The following is a 22,715-nucleotide window of genomic DNA, read 5'->3' on the forward strand; positions in this document are numbered from 1 at the left end:
AATATCTATTTGTTAAATTTGAAATAAGGTTTTAAAAAGAATATTAAATTTTAGTTTAACTCCCAAATTATGTTTTTTTTTCCTTGTGTGTGTGTGTGTGTGTTTATTTTGAAACTTGCTGAAGGACGGACTTTTGTGGCTTTGATGCGAAAAAATACAAAAGGATCTTATTAAAACTTAAAAAACATCATGGCACACTTCAAACTTGGCAACTTACTGTAATTTATCAGAATCTGAAGGAGTTAATGGATGTCCACACAGAATTCGTTTGTTCAATTCAGACATACTTGGTTCAAACTTTAAAAAGGCGTATTTGAACCATGGCTAAAATAAACGAGAGAGCTAATGTTTCAAGTTCGGTGATGGCACACAGAAAATTAAGCTCATTTAGCTCTATAGGGTTACTTAGAGCAAGTTTCTTGGTTTCATTTGGATCACAAATATTCCGGGTGGGGTTTTTTTGAGCAATCACGATTGCTTATTGTTCTCATTTGACTGTTTTGATGTCCTATCTTTTTATTTTCCCACCGCCACCCTCCGCACCCTGTCACCGTCGACCGGCTCCTCTCGATGCTGCTCCTATAGCGAAAGCCGTCTCCAGGTTGCATCCATGTCCTACACGCACACACACATACACACAACTACCCGCACATTCATACCTGCACACTGACACAAACACATGCCTACACACACATACCCCCCACACACACATACACACATTCATATACACAACTACCCACACACTTATGCCATCACACAAACACATATGCCTACACACACATACACATAACCCCAAAACACATACACACAATTACCCACACACTCATGCCTGCACACAGACACAAACACACATGCCTACACACACACACACATACCCTCCACACACAAACACACACGCTTACATGTACACATACACTCGTGATTGCGAAAAACATAATTTGAATTCAAAATGACAAATTTCAAATTATTTTTTTTTGTCGATGACTTGAATCCCTTTAACATCAAATGTATTACTTTTTGAGCAATCACGATTGCTTATTGCTTTCATTTCACCGTCCTTGGCGTTTGTTTCCTTTTTCATCTTGGACCAGGGACACCAGCACCACCGCCCACCGGCCTCTGCAGGCGCGGCTCCGAGCACTGTCTCCTAGAATCCATTTCTCCTGGTCGATGGCGTCCATGTCCTACACATACACGTGCTCATACACACTCACGCTCATACACACAAGCCTTTACACACATACACACACGCCTACGTGCATACACACAGGTCTACGCACACACAAGCCTACACGTACACACACGCCTACACACACACACAACTATACACACGTAACCACCCAGGAGGAGGGGTAGGCTTGGGAGGACAGGAGCTGTTTCTAGAAACAATAGCTCCCAATGAGCAGGGTCCTGTCGCAACTCGTGATTGCGAAAAACATAAATTGAATTCAAAATTTCAGAATTCAAGTTAATTTTCATTATATATATATATATATATATATATATATATATATATATATATATATATATATATATATATATATATATATTTTTTTTTTAATTTTATTTCTTTAAAACATTTAAATATATATGACAGTAAATAATTTTAAGCTCGAATGAATTTGAGACACGATTAATTACCTTAACCCGGATGAATCAAACAAAGGCGAAAAAGATATTTTTAAGCCTATAACTGATTTTTCTTCAAACATTCTGAATATCTTTCCATCACTCGTAAAATATTTTATTTCGCATTTTACATATGCTGTTCTTACAATCAAAATTTCTTCAAAAAATGTTCTGAATACCTCACCCTTCTCCCACTTGGATAATCTAAGTTTGGGTATTGGGTTTGAATGTTTCTCAGGTCTTTTAGTATGGGTTGTCATCGTGAGGGAAAATTGTCCCACCTCGACTATGAGAAATGTACTCGTGATTTAGTTTGTTTTTCGGTTAATATGTGTTGACTATGTTTGATGTCAATACATATTATACCGACCCCCCCCCCCCCCAAGAAAAATTTGAAATTAAAGGCCTGGTCTGAATTTAAAACAAATTTTGGTTTGCGGAAAATATGAACGCACAAAAGAAAATCTAAAAACTGAAATTGAACGAATGAATTTCAAATTTGCATTAAGTTTCGAAAGTAGATAAAAATAATTTTTATTTGCACTCCTCCAAAAATCTTTCTTCGAAAAACCTAATATCTAAAGAAAGTTTTCAGCTCTGACACCTATCTGTTTTTTCACACCGAAACATACTCGAAAAACTCACTCAGACTACGAGAAATAAAATATAATATCTTCATGCATATTAATGCTGCCACTATTGCAGACACAGTAAATGTTAATATCTAGAAATATAACTAAAAGTTTTTCGCCACTGCAACAGGAAGCTGAAACTTTTCTGGTATTAAAATCTGGAAGTTAAAACTCATATTTTGGGCCGTTTATGACATCAACGATGGAGAAAATAAATAAATAAATAAATAAAATAACCATATATATTCAAAGTTCGAATCATATAATGAGATTTTCTGTCAAAACTCGCATCAAAGTTTTCGTTTACAATAAAGACTAATTAGGTAAAACTGATACACATTATTAAAATGATTTAATCAAATATTTTTCTTCGAGTTTACAGACTTAATATGATTGTTTTTGTTTTGCTAGTGTTTGAATTATTTGAAATTGCATTTCATACTTAAAAAGATAAGCTGCTTTTTAGATAAAGAAGATCAATATTAAAGTGAAAACATTCTAGCGGGAAACAATAGAAGACATTTCAAAATATTACTTAAGAATAAATGGAACTACTATTCATTGTAATGCAAGTTGTGCTGAAAAGTAAAACAGAATTTAATCTCGGCTGGTGATTCCTCCACGCAGATTTGGATATGAAAGTAATTCAACTAGTTAGTTTACCCAGGTAATTTTTAAAGACAATATTGCTATACAATGTATAACATTTAAGTTTTTAGATCGATATCATTTCAGCAAAATTGAAAACTAGAAGCCTACTGCGCAGGGGCGTGCACGGGGGGAGGTGGGAGACTTGTTGGCCTGGACCCGAGCCTGAAGGGGTCCCGAGACGTTTAAAATGAGGGGTGAAATATATGTAGAAACGTAGCTGCAAACAATGTGGAGGGGCCCGTAGAAGCCATCTGTGATGGTCCCCAAAATTTCTGTGCACGCCCCTGCTACTGCGAGCAGTTGATTCGCTTCACTACGTAGAAGTCAATAAATTGCTACCAGCAAGATTACTAGTGCTGGTTCAATGCTCATTGAACGAGGGCGATCTTGAATCGCTGCAGAAACTAACAGCAAGTCTAAACTTTGGGAAAATGTTCAATTCTAGCCAGTGGCGGCGACTCGGAAGGGAGGGGGGGGGGGTAACGCAGACCCCCTCCCCTTCTCCTACTTTTTATGGGAAATATTTTTATTTTATTTTTCAATTTAGGAACTAAAACTAGAAATTATACAAAAAGCAGAAATGTCGAAATTTTCAGATTATAATTATTTGTTTTACTTTGTATATCTGTTTGCAAAACATTATTTAGCACAAGCAGTAGCTTTTAGTTTATGTATTCACTGTTTAGATTTTAGTGAATCAATTGATTTACTAATCAATTGATTTACTTAAACAAGCCATACTTGATCAGCGAAATTGATACCAAGAGTTTGTGACATCTCAAAATACTTTGGGGTAAAAATGTAAGCCTGATTCATGTTTAAATGTTGCTTCGGGGGAAGTTATTGTGTGCATAATTCATCAAGAAAAATAATAGTTTAAAAACTAAAGAAAAACACTTTTGCAGCAATATGAACTAAAAAGTAAATTACCTTTGGTCAATTACTTAATCATACTTCACATCCAAACAATTTACTTTAATGCAAAACAAAAAACCGTGGGCTGCAGTCTATTTACATTTCTGCAAGGACAACAAAGGGACATTTTAAGGCATCTAATACGAAGCACCCCACGCTTTTTTTTTCCATTGAAAGTTCATCGTTTTCTCTATTATTGAGCAATCACGATTGCTTATTGTTCTCACTTGACCGCCTTTGATGTTTGGTTCCTTTTTCAGCTTGGACCAGGGACACCAGCAGCACCGGCCTCTGCTAGCGTGATTCCGAGCACTGCCTCCTGGAATCCGTTTCTCCTGCTGGTCGGGGGCGTCCATGTCCTACACACACGCACTCATATACATACACACACACGCTCATACACACAAGCCTATACACACACACACGACTACATGCATACACACAGGTCTACGCACACACACAAGCCTACACATGCACGCACGCGTGCCTACACATACACACACGCCTGCACACACATATACAACTATACACACGTAAACGCCCAGGAGGAGGGGTCACATGACTTCCTTTAACTCCAATTTAATGTCATTTCCCCATTATTGGCATTTTTAATGTGATTCAATAGTTTACTCTCTAAATATCACCAATAGTGGCCAAATTAAAACCAGATTTTAAAAAAAAATCGCCAAGTTGGCGACCAAAATACTGGCGATACATCGCCAAGTGTCCGCCAAATTATAACACCACTTGAGTTTACATCGAAATTAACAATTATTTCCTCCCAAAAACGGGCGTCCCCCGTCCGCAACGGTGGTAGGTCTATACCCACCACCCGGCGGCCAGGCGGGGAAAATTGTTATGGTTTCATCGTGGGTAAACCCCTTGACTGGGGCGTGGTGTCGGCTCTGTAGCCGGGACCCGGCCTGCGAAACTAGAGACTCACCTTCCTGTCCCGCGAGAAGCACTTGCATGCATTCGCATGGTTGGTGAGGAGTTCCTGTCCCAAAAAGGGGCAAAAGACCCCTTTGGAAACACCCGAATGCAACCAAAAGGTGGGGTGCACAACTAGACCCCACAACCAAATTTCAATTTTCTAGGACATACCGTTCTTGAGTTATGCGACATACATGCATACGTACATACAGACCTCACGAGAAAACTCGTTGTAATTAACTCGGGAATCGTCAAAATGGATATTTCGTGTGTCTATACGTTCTTAAGCACTTATCCACGTGTGGTCGAGTCGAAAAAAACTCAACATTCATTCGGGGGTGAGTAAAATGGAAATTAAAGTCGATTTTTGAGTGAAAATTTTTTTGCGAATACAATAAATACTTTCTTTTTTGTAAAAAGAAGTAAAAATCTTGTAAATTAGAATGATCCAGGCGAGGACAAAAGATTAAGTTCCTTGCCATGAACATTCCCAATAATCTTTTGAGACTATTAACTCACATTTTAAACCTATGTCCAACTTTTTCCTTTCAAGTGGAAGAAATGCTATTTACTGTACTGATTCATAAACATGACTTCTCACAGGACAATTGGCCAAAATCAACTTTCTCTCCTGTCGATAAAAGGTTCAGGTAAAAATTTTCCTTTGAAGTAGATCATGGATTCCCTGAATTTAATACCAGGCTTTAAATTTTTTTTCTGAAATAAGCATTCCTTCCACCACCAATAAATCTGAATAGCAAAGCAACAAATCTTTGAAATAAGAATAGATCAGTATAAGTTGTGCCTTAATCATTAGCAAAATACTTGAAATGATATGACACACATACTTTTACTTCTAATTTCAAAGTTGGATTTCCTCCCTATTTCATTGAACTAATTAAATATATTAGGAGTTTAATTGATGTTTTTTAATTAAAAAATTAAAGTATATAATTTACCGTTATGACATTCACGAACCTACGAAAAACACAACTACAAAAATAAAACACAAATAATTAAGCTCTCATGATATCATATTTTAATAATGCAACCTTTCAAAGCATTTTCTTAATTTTTTTCAGGTTTTTTGTAACAAATGCACCAAAATTTTCCTTTTTTGTTGAATCCTCCATACACTCAATGTATATGAAACTAAAAAACAGCAAAAAGCAAAAACCATGCCCATGTAAATACATTAATTTCTGATTTCACAAAGTCAGCAGGGAAAGTTCCCCTCCTGATCCTCTTTAAGTGACAGGCCTGCCTTGAGAGGCACACCCCACAGATTGAAAAGTACTGGCCTACACAGAGAACAAACAGCATTTGGTGTATAATTGTATTCTGATCAGCGGACGATGGGAAAGAGAGAGAAATGAACTGCTCTTTTTTCTGACACGTGACAATAAGTTTTAAAATGGGGGTTATTTCAATAAAATTTGTTCAGTAAAGTAGGATTATTATTGGATAATTTTCTGTTAATCTTTAATAACTAAAAGGAGTATTATTTATTCCATTAAAATTTATAAAAGATGAAACATTTCAAAAAAAAGAGCGAGAAAGTTGAAAGCATCAGCTCCGATAGGACTCATAATGTCAAAATATTGACTGTAAAGCATACCTGATTAGCAGGCGTTCAGGGGCTACTCGATAGGAAGCCACTGTAAACTTTCATAAACTTTCCTTTCCCAGAAAATTTTGTCTGGCGAGTCTTCGAATTTCGAGTGGTTTTTTGTGAAATACTGCATTAAAAAGATATTTTCATTAGATGTAGTGATGTGGGTAATTGAAGAGCAAACATTCAAACCGTGTTTTCTCCAAAAATGAAAAAAAAAAAAAAATGAATTGGTGATTTTTCTTTGAACTCAACATTAAATGGTACAAAAATATACTATTGTTTCCAACCAGAACATGTTTTTTCCCATTATAAACCTATTTATAAAATTCAGGAATCATTCAAAAAGTGTTTCCTCCAGAGCCAGATTCCAGTCAAATAGTGATTCCTCCAGCCAACCAATCAGAGCTGTTCTTACTGATCACGTGACCCAGCTATTTCCCAATGTGTCTAGTGTTTCAGAGGTTATGTTATTGTTTGCTTGGTACTATGTTTGGGGGGGGGGGGTTGTTTGTTTATTTTAGAGCGGTGTGCTCTTACCTAAATTTTTATTATTAATTTAGGGATGGAAGAAATAATAGATGTACATTGTGAAAAGTGTTGTCTTACAATCTCTTCCTCTTAGCCATGGAATATCAGTTGAAAAGAAATGAGACGTAGACAAACTTTTAAACTTAATGTATGGCGAAGAGTGACAAAATCAACCTGATTTTAATTGATACAAAGACATTTATAATTTACCTTCACGCAATGATGAAGTAGTGTGCGACTGTTTGGATGAGGATATCGGTTTAAGAATTTAAAGATTCCCTACAATATGCAGGACAATTTTTTTTTTACTTATAAATTTCTGGCTTTATTCTATAACATAATCAGTTTTATTATGTCGTTAATTAGTTTTTTTCCATTAAAAAATGCAATCGAACAATATAATGAGTTACTATCTTTTTCATTCAAAAAACGTTATATCCACATTGAAAACATTCAAAACATGTTTCATCCTTCGAGTTCGGTCAAAACATGATTTCTCCAAATTTCAAATGCATTTTTCTAATTCATTTTAAGTTTATTAGGTAAAGTACGCCTACAAATCTTACTAGTAACCAGTAATACAACTAAAAAAATGATAATTGGGGTCTAAAACAAGTTTTTTTTTAAATTTATTAGTTTTTGCGTTTCCTGAAAAACTGTATCCAAAAGAGAAAACATGGTTTGAATGTTTGCTCTTCAATTAGGAATTACATTCGAAAAATCGAGAAGTAACACTATCTGAATAGTGTAAAATCAGGGAGCCCCTGTATGTATTACACTAAACAGAATGGTACTTACCTATCACGGTCTTTTGACTTTTTGAAGACGGTTATTCCGTGGATGTTGATGATGATTCAGTAGTTAAAAATTGCTCAGGTTTATTTGATGTAGAAGGTTTGCTACATTTTCCCATTTCAAGCCACCTCTCCATAGCCGTAATCGAATATCTAAAAAAAATATTTTTACCAAAAACAGAGCGCTCTTCAGGTCACCTACTCTCAAGGAGACAAAAAGACCACATATCTTTATTTTTGTCGGAACGTTTCCCAATAGGAAAACTCCTTTTATTTCTGTCTTCTTTTTTCGTTGGTCTATCGGAAGTGACATCACAGTATCCATCGTTATGCTGGTTTACGATTTGCTTTTGAAATTGCACGTTAATTTTTAGACTCATCCTCTTTTTTTTTTCTGTAACGCTTTTTTGGTCAAATTTGAGATGCCACAAACACATTTGAGAAACCGCGCTTCGGTAAGGTACTTTGAAGTCACGTGTTGAATAATGTGAAACACATGACACGTCCCTTCCCTTTCTACCCCAAACTTAACCTTTGACCAGCTAAGCGGTCCTCTAAACTTTTGTGCATCTTTTGGCCAGGGTGTTGTTGACAGCTGCAAAAATCCGCCAAAGAGGTCTGGTGTCTCATTTTGTGTGGGTAACATCGGGGTCTCTATAAATTGAATCGAATCGGAGAAACAAACACTGCAAAACTCGAAACAGAAACCTGAAAGCGCCGAGAAACGAGATAAGAAAGAAAGCGGCAGAAACTCAGATCCCCGTCTGACTTCTGTTAACTTATTAGCACGAGAGTCGTAAAAAAGGGGGGGGGGGGCATCTAGTTTCAGTATTTCAAAGTTGTCCCGTTGTTTCCCCCTAAATAGCAACAAATACGCTGGAATGACTTTCAAGCTAGAGAGTCCGGCGACACGACTATGGATGGTTGACAATGCACTCGGGAGAAGTGTCCCCTTTCTAGTATCCTCCACTAAAGCTAGTGTGCAGAGAGCAGAGAAATGGTTTGTCATTGGAGTTTACTTTCCGACTTTCCGTTCATTATACACATCACCTATTTTGTTTTTGTTTTTATAGTTTTTTTTTCGATGTTCATTTAGTTTTATTTAAAACTAGCCGCCTGCGGCGACCAGCTGATCCGCCTTTTAACGCCATTCGCCTTTTTACGCCAGGGGTGCCGGCTTCGGCGGATGCTTAAACAATTTAGCGACGACATTAATCAATGTTTTTCTTTATAAATCAGTATTATCATTCGTTTTTTTACGCCAATGTTGCCGCCTTCGGTGGCTGCTTAAATAAATTTCGTGGCGGTGTCAATCTATCTATATCTATCTATATCATTAATAATTTGAATAAAATATTTTCTAGATCTGTCTCCAGTTTCGTCGTTTGGAATATTTTTAAAGGAGAGGGAGGGAGACACAAACGACGTGCTCTTCATGCAAATTTTGTCGAAAAATAACAAAAAGCACTTCCACTTTTATGTGAAAGCATTGTTTTTTCAAAGTCATGGTGTATGTGGGGCAGGGAGGGGGGCATTGACATCCAATGTGCAAGCAGCCACCTACGGCGGCTGTTTGGCTAACTTGTCATTTACATTTTTACTTCAAGTTTGCCGCCTTCGGCGGTTGTTTAAATAAATTTGGCAGCAGTATTAATCAATCCATCTCTATCTTTTTTTTTGTGCCATTCACATTTTTACGCCAAGATTGCCGCCTTCGGCGGCTATCTACCTTTACAATCTATCTCTACATTTTCTTATCCGTCTCTATTTATTTTGACCTCCTCACCCATCTCCTAATAAAAACAAAGAACACTCAAAAAACCGATTTTTTTTTTATTTAAGTAGAGCAAAAAAAAAGCTCAAATTCCCCGTAGTGTACAAAAAGTAGCGTTTGACAAAGATAAAAAAAAATCTCGCTGTTTTTATTGAATTAATGCGCACAACTATGAAATGTAACGTAATATATATACAGCGAAAGGTCCAGCTTGGGGGGGGGGATGGAAAAAGAAATAAATGCAATCCCTAAATAAAACAAAAAAAAGGAAAGAAAAAAAGCAAGCGCTGCCGAAAAAACACGTGGTCATCACGTCAGAAAATGTAGAAGTAAGCTATATAGTAAAAAAAAAAGATTAACATTGCTTGCGATTAAGATTCCATCGTAAATATCGAATCGAAACCCAAGTAGTGACGTCACAGGCATAAAAGATTGAAGAACGCTTTTTTCGACTGATGCGTGAAAGGACATGATGTGTTCAGCATTAAAAAAATTGTAAAAAAAAAAACTATTGCGTATTTTTAAGAACTTTTTTCTTCTGAAGAGGGCGAAATGTTTTTACTATTACCAACTTAAATTTCAGAAATGAGGCTTTGATACTTCTCGCAGGATGATATTAGAAAAATTTAAAACCCAGGAAAAAATGCAAATTGAAGATTTTTTCAAAAATTCATAAAAAATACAAAAATTGCTCTATTTTCAAAATTTTCTCATTCATTGTATTTAAAATTAAATTTTCAACACTACAGTACAAAAAATATTTGTGTGGTGCGATTGGTTCGGGGTCTGTGAGGTAAAAAATACTAAAAAGTGCAAAAAAACACATAAAACATTAAATAACTTTTTTTCTAATTAAAATATCAAAAATCGAAGCCCGAGGTGCACATCTTCGGCAGAAACTGTACCTGTATACCAAATTTCATCTTTCTAGGCCTTACCGTTTTCCCGGGAAGCGCGCCACACACACACACACAATCATCTTATTTTATTATATGTATAGAAGACTTAAACATGGTAAATTATGTATTATGTAACTGTTTAAAGTCTTCAAAGCAAAAATAATTTCTCCAAAATAATTAATTTCATCTTGACAATTATCGAGGGGGTCCGATTTTGAAAAATTGAGGGGGTCCGGTCCTCAAATATTGGGGGGTCCGGACCCCTTGGACCCCCCCCCCCCCCCTGGCCGCGACGCCCATGCTTGATTCTAGCTTAGCTTAGTAGCAACACGTCCGCCATCTTGGGACTAAACGCCACTGTCTTCCTATGTCTGCTATGATGAAGTGGCATAATTTGTTTTTTAATTTTGATTTCTTATTTGCTTCATGTTAATCCACAATTACAAAGAAAACACAACAGATATAACAGACGTAGGAAAAAAAGCAACGTTTAGCTACTTGACCTAGGGCTTTACAAGTACTATAAACAGATACGAATTTCTCCTCTTTGTGCTAGTTTTCCCCAAATTTTTATTTTTGGCATGTACTCCCCATCGCTTCTAGGTGCTTCAACAGTATTTTTAATTTGCAGAAGTGAATGATACGGTATGAAACCTTTTTTACTATTAGTCTAGCTCCTTAAAAAGGAAAAGTATGTTTATGTAGTTTTTATACCTTCAGTTCATGTTTTTAGATTGAATGTTTTGTTAAGATGCAATTAGTTTCAACATTCAAAATAAATTGCGCATGCAATTTACGACACCATAAAGTTCGTTTATAACTCAAGTTCCCCCCCTAGCGAAACCTAATTTCTACTCTGTAATAAGTCACTCTAGTCTCAAGCACCAAACTTTTTTTTTTACATAATTTTGTAAAATTGCACATAAAACTACCATACTGTCGCCTCAGAGCAACAGCAAGATATCCTATTGTTGCTCTGAGACAATAATATATGATATGAGATAGCAAACTGAGATAGGAATTTATTGTTATTTTAAAATTTTCCTTCAATTAATCTAAGCTTGTTTCTTGAACCATTTAGTTCAGATGTACAAAAATACAGGTAAAAGCATAAATATTACATGTTGGTTCAATCATATTGGCCGGCTTTCGCCTCTTGCCCTGCATTTCCATTGGTTAACTTTGAATCAGATCCACATGGTATATATCTATACCAGCGTTTACGCGGCTGAGGTTCTGTTCTCTCACAATTTCCTTGCTGTGTATTGGGCATTTTTTGCACTGATGAAGAGTCGCCATTGTAGCCTTAAAATGGCTATATACTGTATTTGATAATTTGTGCTTTATTTACATTATGTTTTTGATTAAAGGCAAAAACCAAAAGGTCCCCCTCACTAAGAAAATGCTAGAAAAATTGTTTTCGTGAAATGTATTTAAAACAGATTTTGCTGTGTTTATTATGATCTAGTAAAGAGTACTGTAGCTTTACAAGTAGAAACTAAAATTTGAATGCCTCATTTTATACACAAACTAAAATCTAATGTGATTGTTCAAGACTTGAACATGCTCCAGATTTTCCTTTTACAGAACAGTGCTAGAAATGATAGCTTGTTGCAAAGCTACTAAAAACAAACCTGTGACTAGAATCCACAGTTCAGAAAAGGCTGCTCCAGAATATGATCCTTAGTGGATGTTTTCCGCTAAGGATTAACCAGTCAATACTTTTTTTTACATTTATTAATAGCTAAAAGAAAAAAAAATCTTTTGAAAAATATATAGGGCATACTTTAAAGCATATTCATAAAGAGAGGGGGGGGTCCATGAAAATTCAGGAATGAAGTCTTGATATGAAGGAATGAAGCTTGAGCCTTAGCTATGACAGCAAAGTGCAAATGAAATTCTTACAACATAAACTCCACCAAAATTTAATAATATACTGATAAAACTCAAAGAATGAAAACATTCCTCAAAGTAATAGAAGATTCTGTATTACTTTATAGCAAAGTTTCAATTCTAACCACATTTTAATTTAAAAAAAGAACAAAAGAAAACATGATGAAAGCACTTAGAACTACAAAGTTAGGATAAAATTCTAAAAAATTGCTCTCCAGAATTTCAGCTGCTATCAACTTGTTGAAAAAATATCTTCATGCTGACTAAATTACAGAAAGCTAAAAGTAATGGGGGACTATTAATGCAATGAAAAAAACTCTTGAAATTAGGCAAATTACTACTTTAACAGAGTTGTAGGCATTTGGAATTGATTATAAGTTACTTGCTTGCAATGGGGCTGTTATTTGCACTAGGGTATAAGTTTCAAAAGTGTTCTTGATCTTTATTGAGGATTGATAAATTGACTAGGACCAGCCAAGCTGGGTCCTGAGTCTGCAGCTGGTTGCCACTTTAGAAATAAAAAAACAATAACTGTTTTAGTTTTTTTTTTTTTGTACTTTTTATTGATCTTTTTAAAAAAAAATGGATATCCCTATGCTTTTTTGGGGGTGTCCCCCTAGTTATTACAAAAATCCTCCCCCCAACCAAAAAAAGAAATACCCCTCAAAGCAGCCCCCCCCCCCCAGTGGGCAGCCATGGCTTTTTACTTTAATGTTTTATTAATAAGCTCGTATGTTTTTCATGATCAGTATATAACTGATATTGTCAGCAATGGCATGATAGTGAACACAGTAGTAAGGGCTGATAATGTATAATTCTGAAAAAATAAAACAATCGATGAGAAAAAAAAATTGTGGATATTATGAACTAAAGAAAAACTTAGATTTCAGCCATCAGGGGATATAAATAAGGAAAATAAGTTTACAAATTCTAAGGAGTAAACACATTTTAAAAATATAACTAAATACTCCTTTATTTTCTGTTTTGCAAGTGAAAAGATAGAAAAGACTGAACTGTTAAAAGTAATTTTCGTAACAGTATTCTAATAGTCTACAATGAAATTTAGTCGAACAACATCAACAAACAGCATAAACAAAACATTAACAATGCTGTACATTTTTATTTACTATACATTCATAAATATTATTCATATTACCCTATATACCAAAGAAACATAATCCAACAATAACAATCAAATCACATGCACTCTGATTTACAAATAGTTTGAACAAAATCTATACTAGAAGTCATACAATTAACAAACACAAGAATAAAAACAATCACTGAGAACAGGTAACTGTATAAGTAGAAACAATTTCTTGCTTAGTCAATTTATGCAATTCAAAGTAAGAATAAAATCGTAAAGAAAGGTAAATAGAATGTTATAAGAATTCAGATGAATAATATCTCAGAAATTCAACATGAGTATCACATTAACATCTTGAGGTGTTGAAAATCTTAATACAGTAGTAGAATAAAATATAAATGACAAAGCTAAAAAAAGCACAAAATTTGCAAAAACCACATACATCTTTTACGGGATTTGGAGTAGCCCTTTTTTCGATGCAAAAAGTAGTAGGCTTATAGATGTAAAAATTTTAACAGAAGCCGGCTTATGTCAGATACCTTTATATGCAAGAACCTTTATCGTTTTGCATTTAAAAAGGCTTCCTTTCCCAATACAAGTATGTTATTTTGGGCAAATTTTATATTTTTTGAAGATAGTTGATATTAATCCATTTTAGCACAAAGGCATTTGTTTCTTAAAACAACAAAAGTTAAAATTTTGAGTTCCTTTTAAACTTGTAACACATAAGATAACGTATATAAATAAATCTAAAATGTAATCTTGTGCTTTTGAAAGAGACAAATTAAAACACTTCTATAAATTTCAAATTTAAAATTAAACTACGAAGAATGCTCATCTCTATCAAACTTCTATCGAAGAACAATGAACTTGCTACACTCGCCAATTCAACTCACATAACTCCTTTCAAAAAATGATTGTTACCATACATACACAAATTGAGCAAAACAAAATCAAGTACTAATCACAAGAACAGCTTTTCAATAACACAATAACCACAGAGATTTGGTTTGTCATTCACTTATATATATATGAATAGTTGCCTCAATACAGTGTTCCATTACTGTACACAAGCTCAGACGATAAGACGGGTATTGGTTACCTCACACACGAGCACAAGCAAATGTTAAAATCATACAAACTTAAAAATTTGCCCGAAAAAAAAAAATTAAATTGCTGACAATGTAACTGAAAAAAAAAAAAAACCAATTAAATGTAAAATATACAATTCTTTTTTTTACCCATACTTTCACAAAACCACAATTTACAAAATTTAATATTTACAAACTAGTTGGTATACTTTGCACAAGATGCATAAGTACATAGTAAAATAAATGAAAACTTCCTGGTCGCATTGAGTTTGATTTAAATGTTTCAGCAAGTTAAAATTATAAAATATCAAAAGTAATACCTGGAAAAACTACACTTGAACAATTCATTTACTCAATAATCGGCACCAAAAGTTCAATGTTATCCATTGAAGGATCATTTTCAATCTTGATATCTTTTAAAATATGGAATGTTTTTGATGTCCACTTTTTCACTCCTGGGTTTACAACGTGGTTCCTTTTTAATGAAGTTCCATCCACAATTTAAACCAGAACGATCATAGCTTGAGATTTGGTTGACTTCTTTTCAATAGTTAATGGTACGACCAATCAGAAAATGAAGCAATTTGCTCTCATTAAAACCCAAGATTTCCTGGACTGTTAAACATTGGTTTCTGTACAGGCATACCAGGTGGAGAAAGTACACCACTCATGAAATTAGATGCAATTGGACTGACAGGCACAGTTCCAGGGCCTAAATAAATTGAATGAAAAAAATATATATAAATTAACATATCTTTTTAATTTCTCCAAAATCAATAAAATAAAAATAAAGTAATTTGATTTTATTTACTTTAAGAATTTTTCTGAATTTATTAAGAAAGATTTTTTAGCAAAAAGTTTAACTACATACAACATTGATACCATAGAAGTTTTTGACTTAAAACAACATTAGTCTTGGTTTTGTTTACAATTTTGTTTCAAAATCATTGAGCAGTTAATTATTTGAATTATTTTATGACTATTTCCACTGAAAAGAGTTTCTACAAAATGAAATCCTTCAATGAATATTTTTAACAATAAAATTTAGATATTCTGTTTTATACTACTACTGCTGATCTTGGTCAAAACAAAAATATTTTTTCCCATTCAAATGGTAAAAAACATGCCTTATCATTTTGAAACTATGAGAATAATAGAACGATAACTATGAGATAATTAGCCTTTCATATACAAGTACAAATGTTTCATGAGAATATATGAAACCTGGTTAACAAAAGTTATTTAACATAAGTTCAATTATTCTGACTAAAATCAAAGCCTCAAATTCCAAAAAGGAAGAAAAATATTTTTTTAACTTTTTTATTGCCTTTTGTATTTAATACATAGAAGAGCGAACTAAATTGATAAAAAAAATTTCGAATTTTGACTAATTTACACGTTCTGAGGTGTGAGGAATCCATTTTAACAATGTATGCCAGTCTGTGTGTGGGCCTGTATGTGCAAACTCCGTTTTTTGTGACCATTTTAACTAAAAAATTACTGCATGAAATTTCGTTAAGCCCAGTTTCAACTTTGCTTGACTTTAACTACCGGCAATATTAAATAAAATCTGAGTTAGCTTTTTTCTGCGATTTAGGTTGTGAAAACATAATTGCACAAATAAAATATTGGTACCAACCGAAAGAATAATTTCTCCTTCAAATGATGGAATTTTTTTTTGAACTTTTGAGTTACATAGAGTCCAGTTATAACCTTTTTAGATAGTTTTAAATAAAGTTCTAAGATTTTCACGTGATTTAATTGTTGGTAGACAATTAGAACAAAGCACACTGATTAAAAAATTTTATGAAGACACCTATTTATTTAGGAAAAAAAATGCTTGCAATTAATTTAAGCAAGGCTTTTGACATGATTTTCAATTTCTTCTCTTGATTCTACTTTTGCAAATAGCAAGGAATTATGCATAAGAGCCAAGAGTTCATAAAGAAATAAGAAAGTCTTGTAGTGGTAACAAAATATACTACTTTTTATAATGAGCCGAAATATATTTCTGATGGTTAATTTTTGGACAAGAAATGCACTGATGTCCCAAACTCAAAAATAAAGGAAGAGTGCTCAAGGTTATTTCTATGCAGGGTGCGAAATTTTTTCCCTTGATACTCATATCGGAAATCTGCCTCTGCCTTTAAATTAAGCTAATCAATTTTGCTTTCTTAAGTCTTTATAAAGGATGTTTCTAAAGTTGAAAAACTAAGCTCATGAAGAAATAGACTTTTCAAAATTGTGATAGCAAGAGCAACTAGCAGGCTGGGATAGATTATTTAATAATTAACCTTCTAAATACATCTCAATTTAATAAAATGGATAAAAATTACCAGTGTATAACAAAAAGAAACTTTTTTTTTTTTTGGAAAATAAAATTTACGCATAATTTATTTTTAACTGTTGTTTAAAAAATTAAAAAAGCAAAATTTACTGAGAATTTGGAGGAAAAAAAAGGCTTTTGTTGCTTAGAAAATATACTTTTGAATCATCCAGCTCTTCTTTTGAAGAGTGAATAACCTCATGAACTCCATTGACCAGGCATGTCCACCAATGGTTGAAACCTTGTACAGCCTAGAACTTGAATGACATGCTTTGCCCAGTTAGCATAGAGGCTTCCTCATTTCTTTATAATTTAATCAGTTTGTCAGATGTTTCATACAATAATAACTTTTCTACCATGTAACATAGCCCATGGAGATGTTTTTTTAATGTGTCTCTTCATCCTATTTAACCTTCACAGGAATATTTAAACTCTTTATGGGGACTATAGAAAATGAAGAACAAGCAAATCAACTACAAGAGGATCTAGATCATATTAGTGAGTGGGCTGATAAATGGGGTATGGCTGTTAATGTTGGGAAATGTCAAGTGCTACATTTAGGGCATGAAAATAAGTGTACAAGTTATTATTTGCAAGGTTCAGTCATTTGTCAGGCAGACAAAGTTACTGATCTGGGGGTCTTAATAAGTCAGGATTTAAAGTTTAGCCAACACAGTGCAGCATAGCTAGTAACAAAGCCAATAAGATGCTTGGGTTTATCAAGAGATCTATTTCAAACAAATCTAAAGAAGTTCTTCTGCCCTTATATAGAAGTTTGGTAAGACCTCATTTGGAGTATGCTGTTCAGTTTTGGTCTCCTTATCTTAAGAAAGACAATGTACTGGAAAGGGTTCAAAGGCGGGCTACAAGGCTAATAAATGGACTTTCTCACTTAGATTATAATTCCAGGCTTAGAAGGCTAATAATGTACAGTCTTGAGCTAAGAAGAGACTGAGGGGACATGATTCAGTTGTTTAAATTTATTAAAATGAAGGATGTTACAGGGCAGAAGTTAAGCACTGAAAACAGGACAAGGGGTCATTGTTTTAAGCTATTTAAATCTCAGGCTAACATGGATATTAGGAAAAATTATTATTTTAGCAGGGTAGTGGAACCTTGGAACAGCTTACCGGAAGAGGTGGTAATGAGCAAGGGAGTAGATAGTTTTAAGAGGGTCATTGATCTTCACTGGGGATTGTAAATTGACTAGGACCAGCCCCGGACTGGCCAGGTCGGCTAGTCGGCGATCGCCGAGGGTCCCCAAACGAGGAGGACCCCTAAACGGGGAGGAAAAAATTTTGCGCGATCTCTTTTTTTTTTGCAACTATTTTGATCATATTCTTCACTTTTTTTCCAAAATCGGTCTTGCTAGTTTCATATTTGTAGCACACGAGGTTCTGCCCTGTGGTTCCAGGTGGGACCGCAGGGCAAATATAACTTTTTAGGCCCCTCCTCTTAGGACCGGATTAATATATCAGGGGACCCTAGGCCAAACGCTTTTTCGGGGGGCTCCTATGTATTTAAACCTTACAATTTCTGCATGAGCATAAAAAGTGTCAACCGTTTTGGGGCCCCTAAAGAGTGGTGGCCTTAGGACTTCGCCACGCCTAGTAAGCCTATTCAAAAATCAGTTTTGTCTCAACTGGGTTTCCATCTCTTTGAATTTGATTCGTAAACTTTTGTTTTTTTTTTCCCGAGGGTGGGGGAGTGCGTTACATAGTATGTTCTAATCAGGGCCTATTTACCTCGCAGGCCAACTCCGCCTGTGACTAGGGCCCCATCTTTCCGAAGGGTCACAACTAAAAGATGTGCATAACAAAACTATATGAAAAATACACGCATTTTTTTAAAAAAAATGATTAAAAAAATATTAACTTAAAAAATTTCGTTAAGGGAAAACTTTTATTCATACTGCTAGTAGCGACTTTACCCGGTCACAATAATGAGCGACGCCGGATTTTTACTTTGGTAAAACTAGATGTTTTTTTTTTCAGGACAGATATTTTGTCAAAAGTTCAGTGGCATGTTCTCTTTGATTTCGAAAAAAAAAATTTTTTTTTCATTTTTTAAATAAATGTTTGATACTGTAAATATCGTATGAAATTTCGTTTTGATGAAGAGTACGTCAAATTAAACCTCACATATAGGAATGTAGCTTAAGTTTAATGACGTTAAAAGTCCCACAATAAAGCATAATGTCGTTTCTAAGCACATAATTCTCATTTCTTATTTTCTATAGGGTCAAGTATGTATAATTTTAAATTGTAATGTAAATCAATTTTCTATTCCTGAAAATATTTTAGCGATAGCAATATATATTTATGTATAAAAAATAACGTTGAGCAAATATAATTCTAATTTTTACTACCCATTGATCCTGCGAAGTAACTTCTCTATTTAATTGTTGAATATAACTGTATACAAACACTTATGTTTTATACTGATTTTAAAAATAGATGCATCTGCAGTAAGTGCTTTTGGCTGACTTGCAGACCTGTTCGTTACTTATTGTACTTTGTAGTTTATTATCATTTTTTACAAGTTTCATACAATTTAGATATTGTAAATACAGAATGAAAATTCCTTTTAATGAAGAGTAGGTGAAGCAAATTCTTAAAAATATATTTTTTATACATAAAATTGTACCTTATGTTCAGTAACTTTACAAGTCCCAAAATAGAGCAAAATGGCATTTCTGAACACCTAACTTTCAAAATTTTCCCGGACCCCCCTTATGGGGCCCCCTTTTCAGCACCTAGCCGACAACCCGAACAGGTGCCAGTCCGGGCCTGACTAGGACCAGTCTAGCTGGGCCCAGAGCCTGTTGCTGGTCGTCACTTTTGTATTTGTATTTAAACCCGATTTCAACACGTTAAGAAAGAAATTTTACACTACTTGCAAGATTAAAAAATAAACAAGACCAGGGCCATTCCATTTGGTGGAGCGGGACTTTTTTCAGTATATTTTGTTTTAGAAATACAAATAAAACAAGCTAGAAATTTTATTTTGATAGCAACAGTAAGGATTTGTCATAAGAATTCCATAGAACGTTAAACTTATTGTTTTTAAGTAAAATAATTGAGGAATATGCAATAAAATACACGTGACGGAATGGGACTCGTCTGGGTCTCTCCATCAGGGCCATTTTTTATTGCATGTCGTTCAATTATTTTCTTCAAACTGACCAACTCTTGATATTCTACATAATTCTTACTACAAATCATTATAGTTACTATCAAAAATTAAATTTCTAGCTGGTAGTATTTGTATTTATGAAATAAAATCTTGTGGCAACAATTACTCAAAATGTCCCGTTCCGTCACACGGAATGGCCCACCAATAGCATAAAAAACATGATACCTCAATAACATTTTTAAATGTAGAGAAACATTGTTGTCTTAGCCTATAAAATCTGATATTAATTAGCATTAAATTTTCAGAAAGATTAAACTGTTGGGGAAAACACAGCTCACAACAAACATCCTTTTTAAATTTAACAAACTGAATTTAAAACAATTTGTTGTTGTAAGAAAAAAGCAGATAGATGGGAAATTATTTATAAACCAACATACACATGAACTCAATAGGGTTTAAAAAAAATGTTTGAAGATAAATTCAGTGGTATTATAAATTTTAACAAGCAATTAAACTCGATATAAACAAAGTTAAAGAGGGTTAGTAATAATTAACTTCAGATAACATACTTTTTGATAGGTATCCTAACTTTATACAAAACATGCAAAACAAAAATTTTTAATATGTTAGTTTATATCCCTATGCATAAACCATTTTGAATCAAAACCTGGTGACTCTCATTACCCTAGTTTATTGATACTCCAGTTTATTGTATAAGGGGCACAGAATGTGTATCTGAACCTCCGGGTTTAGGTTTGAGTAAGATGAGATTTTTCGTTAATTTTGATCATATGCAGAAGCCTTCACTAAGTTCCTAAGTCACTAAGAAATAGTTTATTTTTGCTTTTTGATTTTTTTTTCTATAAATTAGCTTATTATGCAAGATATTTGGTGACACTGACTAGGCATATTATATGAGATTGTTAAATTACCTTACAGTTCGAACTTTTTGGCCAACATTCTACATTTTGGGAACATTTAAGCTTGAGTAATTATCTGTACCCTTGGTATTTATATATTTATAAATTATGTATATATATATATATATATATAAAAGCATTTAGACAATACACATAGTTAATACTTGAGGTGGAAATTATATTTCTAAAAACTGAAGTTACAGAAATTGGAGATAAATTACAATAAATGTATTCATTTTTTTGAAGTAATTCTAAAGGCATTGAAAAAGGGGAGAATATGAAGACTAACTAATCTACAACTGCTCCTCGAAACATTCTACAAAGCCAACAAAAAAAAATTAAAAATCAATCAGAATGTTTTAAAGCTTTGCAAGGAAAACTTTATGCTTAAAACAATTTTTTTCCTTCAGAAAAATTATTTGAGAAGCCATAAAGTGTTAAATTTTGTCATACCTAAGATTGGCTGATTTAGAGACATAGGTTGCATTCCCATAGTAAGATTGTTCATATTCATTGCATTCATATCCACTCCTGCAAGTAATTTTGAAACCATCAGAATGCCAGAATAACAAATCAGTACTCTATTTTATTTTTGGAAAATTGAATAATCTAATGTAATTTACTTCATTGTTTAAAACGAAATTTAAGAATTTTTCAGTATTGATTTTTTTTTGTACTTTGACTTCAAACTTTAATTAAATATTCAGAGCATTGTTGAGATTCAAACATTGCTATTTAGAAAGGATTTAAATCAAGGCTATTATTGAAATTGGCCTTGTAACAGCAACTAACCTGGATATTTTTTCATTTTTTATAGCAATATGTTTTAAAATTTATACTTCCTGTAAAAAAATTCAAAAACTTCAGAACTCAATCTACCTTATTTACTTGAAGAATGAAAAAAGGAACTTAAAAACAGAATTTATGAAAAGTTTTAAAATCCTCTGTGTAAGTAATATAGGGAAAAAAGTTTATAATTTTCATAAAGAAGTGGCAAAACCAATCAAAAAAGCTTTGTAATAAACTTATGAATAAAATTTCATTACATTTCTTCCATATTTTCACAAGCAAAATTCAATAACTGTTCGCAAATATCCGAAATCCATTGCATACATTGGCAAGGAAAATGCTAATAACGGCTACAAGTGTTCTTCTTCAGAGCAAATTCCATGATCATCTGAGATTATTTGAACTTTTTTTTCCTACATCATAAGGCTGTGCCCTTATCCAACATCAGACCCCTAGCAAGCCAATCAAGTCTAGCCTAGGTAAAGTTGTCAGGTATGAAATTCTGACAACTTAGGAAGGAGAACAAAGTCACAAGAGTTCATGTTAGATCAGTATGAAGAGTTACAGACCTCAGACTTTCCAATGCCACCCTCTCAACATATTGGTTGTGCTGGGTGCAATTAGCTAAGACCAACTTCTACAGTTTTTAGACAATCCATTAATGGCCTTACAGTCAATAATCAAACATGTCGGCTAACTGGAGCAATTTTCCTTCGCTACTGCTATGATATATATAAAAGTATACAAATCTCTAAAAGCATTGTACTCTTAAATGATCGAATTTGATGATGGATGAAATTTATTACTGAGCCATTCCATTTCAGATCAGGCAGGGTCTGTCACATGACCATCTACGATTTTTTTGAAAAAATTACAGTAGTTACAACTAAGGGACATATGACATATCCCAAAAGGATTTTGCAAGGAAAATTTTTTTTCTTCAGTTACAGCCTATTAAAATTCTGCACAAAATCCGCCATTTTGGAAAAAACCGGCAAAACACTCCATTTGAAATGGACACTAGTTCAAAAGTATTTAGCCTATTTGAATATTTTTTTTTCTAAAAATAAATAAGGACCCATATATCCTCTAGACATCGTTTTT

The 22,715-nt window shown here is 33.7% G+C and overlaps 1 protein-coding gene across 2 annotated transcripts in view; it reads right to left on the bottom strand.

Moving 5' to 3' along the window:
* Positions 1–13,209: 13,209 nt before the first annotated feature.
* LOC129219685 (clathrin interactor 1-like) overlaps positions 13,210–22,715 on the bottom strand; it is a 37,114-nt gene continuing 27,608 nt past the window's right edge. The window contains exons 12-13 of one of the 2 annotated variants that reach the window (XM_054853962.1): positions 21,276–21,353; positions 13,210–15,153 (exon numbers count right to left, since the gene is read on the bottom strand). In XM_054853962.1, the coding sequence (XP_054709937.1) occupies positions 15,035–15,153; positions 21,276–21,353 (197 nt within the window). In that variant the 3' untranslated portion in view covers positions 13,210–15,034. The remainder of the gene's footprint in view (positions 15,154–21,275; positions 21,354–22,715) is intronic. The other variant, XM_054853963.1, reaches the window with a different exon arrangement.

This window comes from Uloborus diversus, chromosome 4, assembly GCF_026930045.1.
Source record: "Uloborus diversus isolate 005 chromosome 4, Udiv.v.3.1, whole genome shotgun sequence".
Taxonomy (NCBI): Eukaryota; Metazoa; Arthropoda; class Arachnida; order Araneae; family Uloboridae; genus Uloborus; species Uloborus diversus.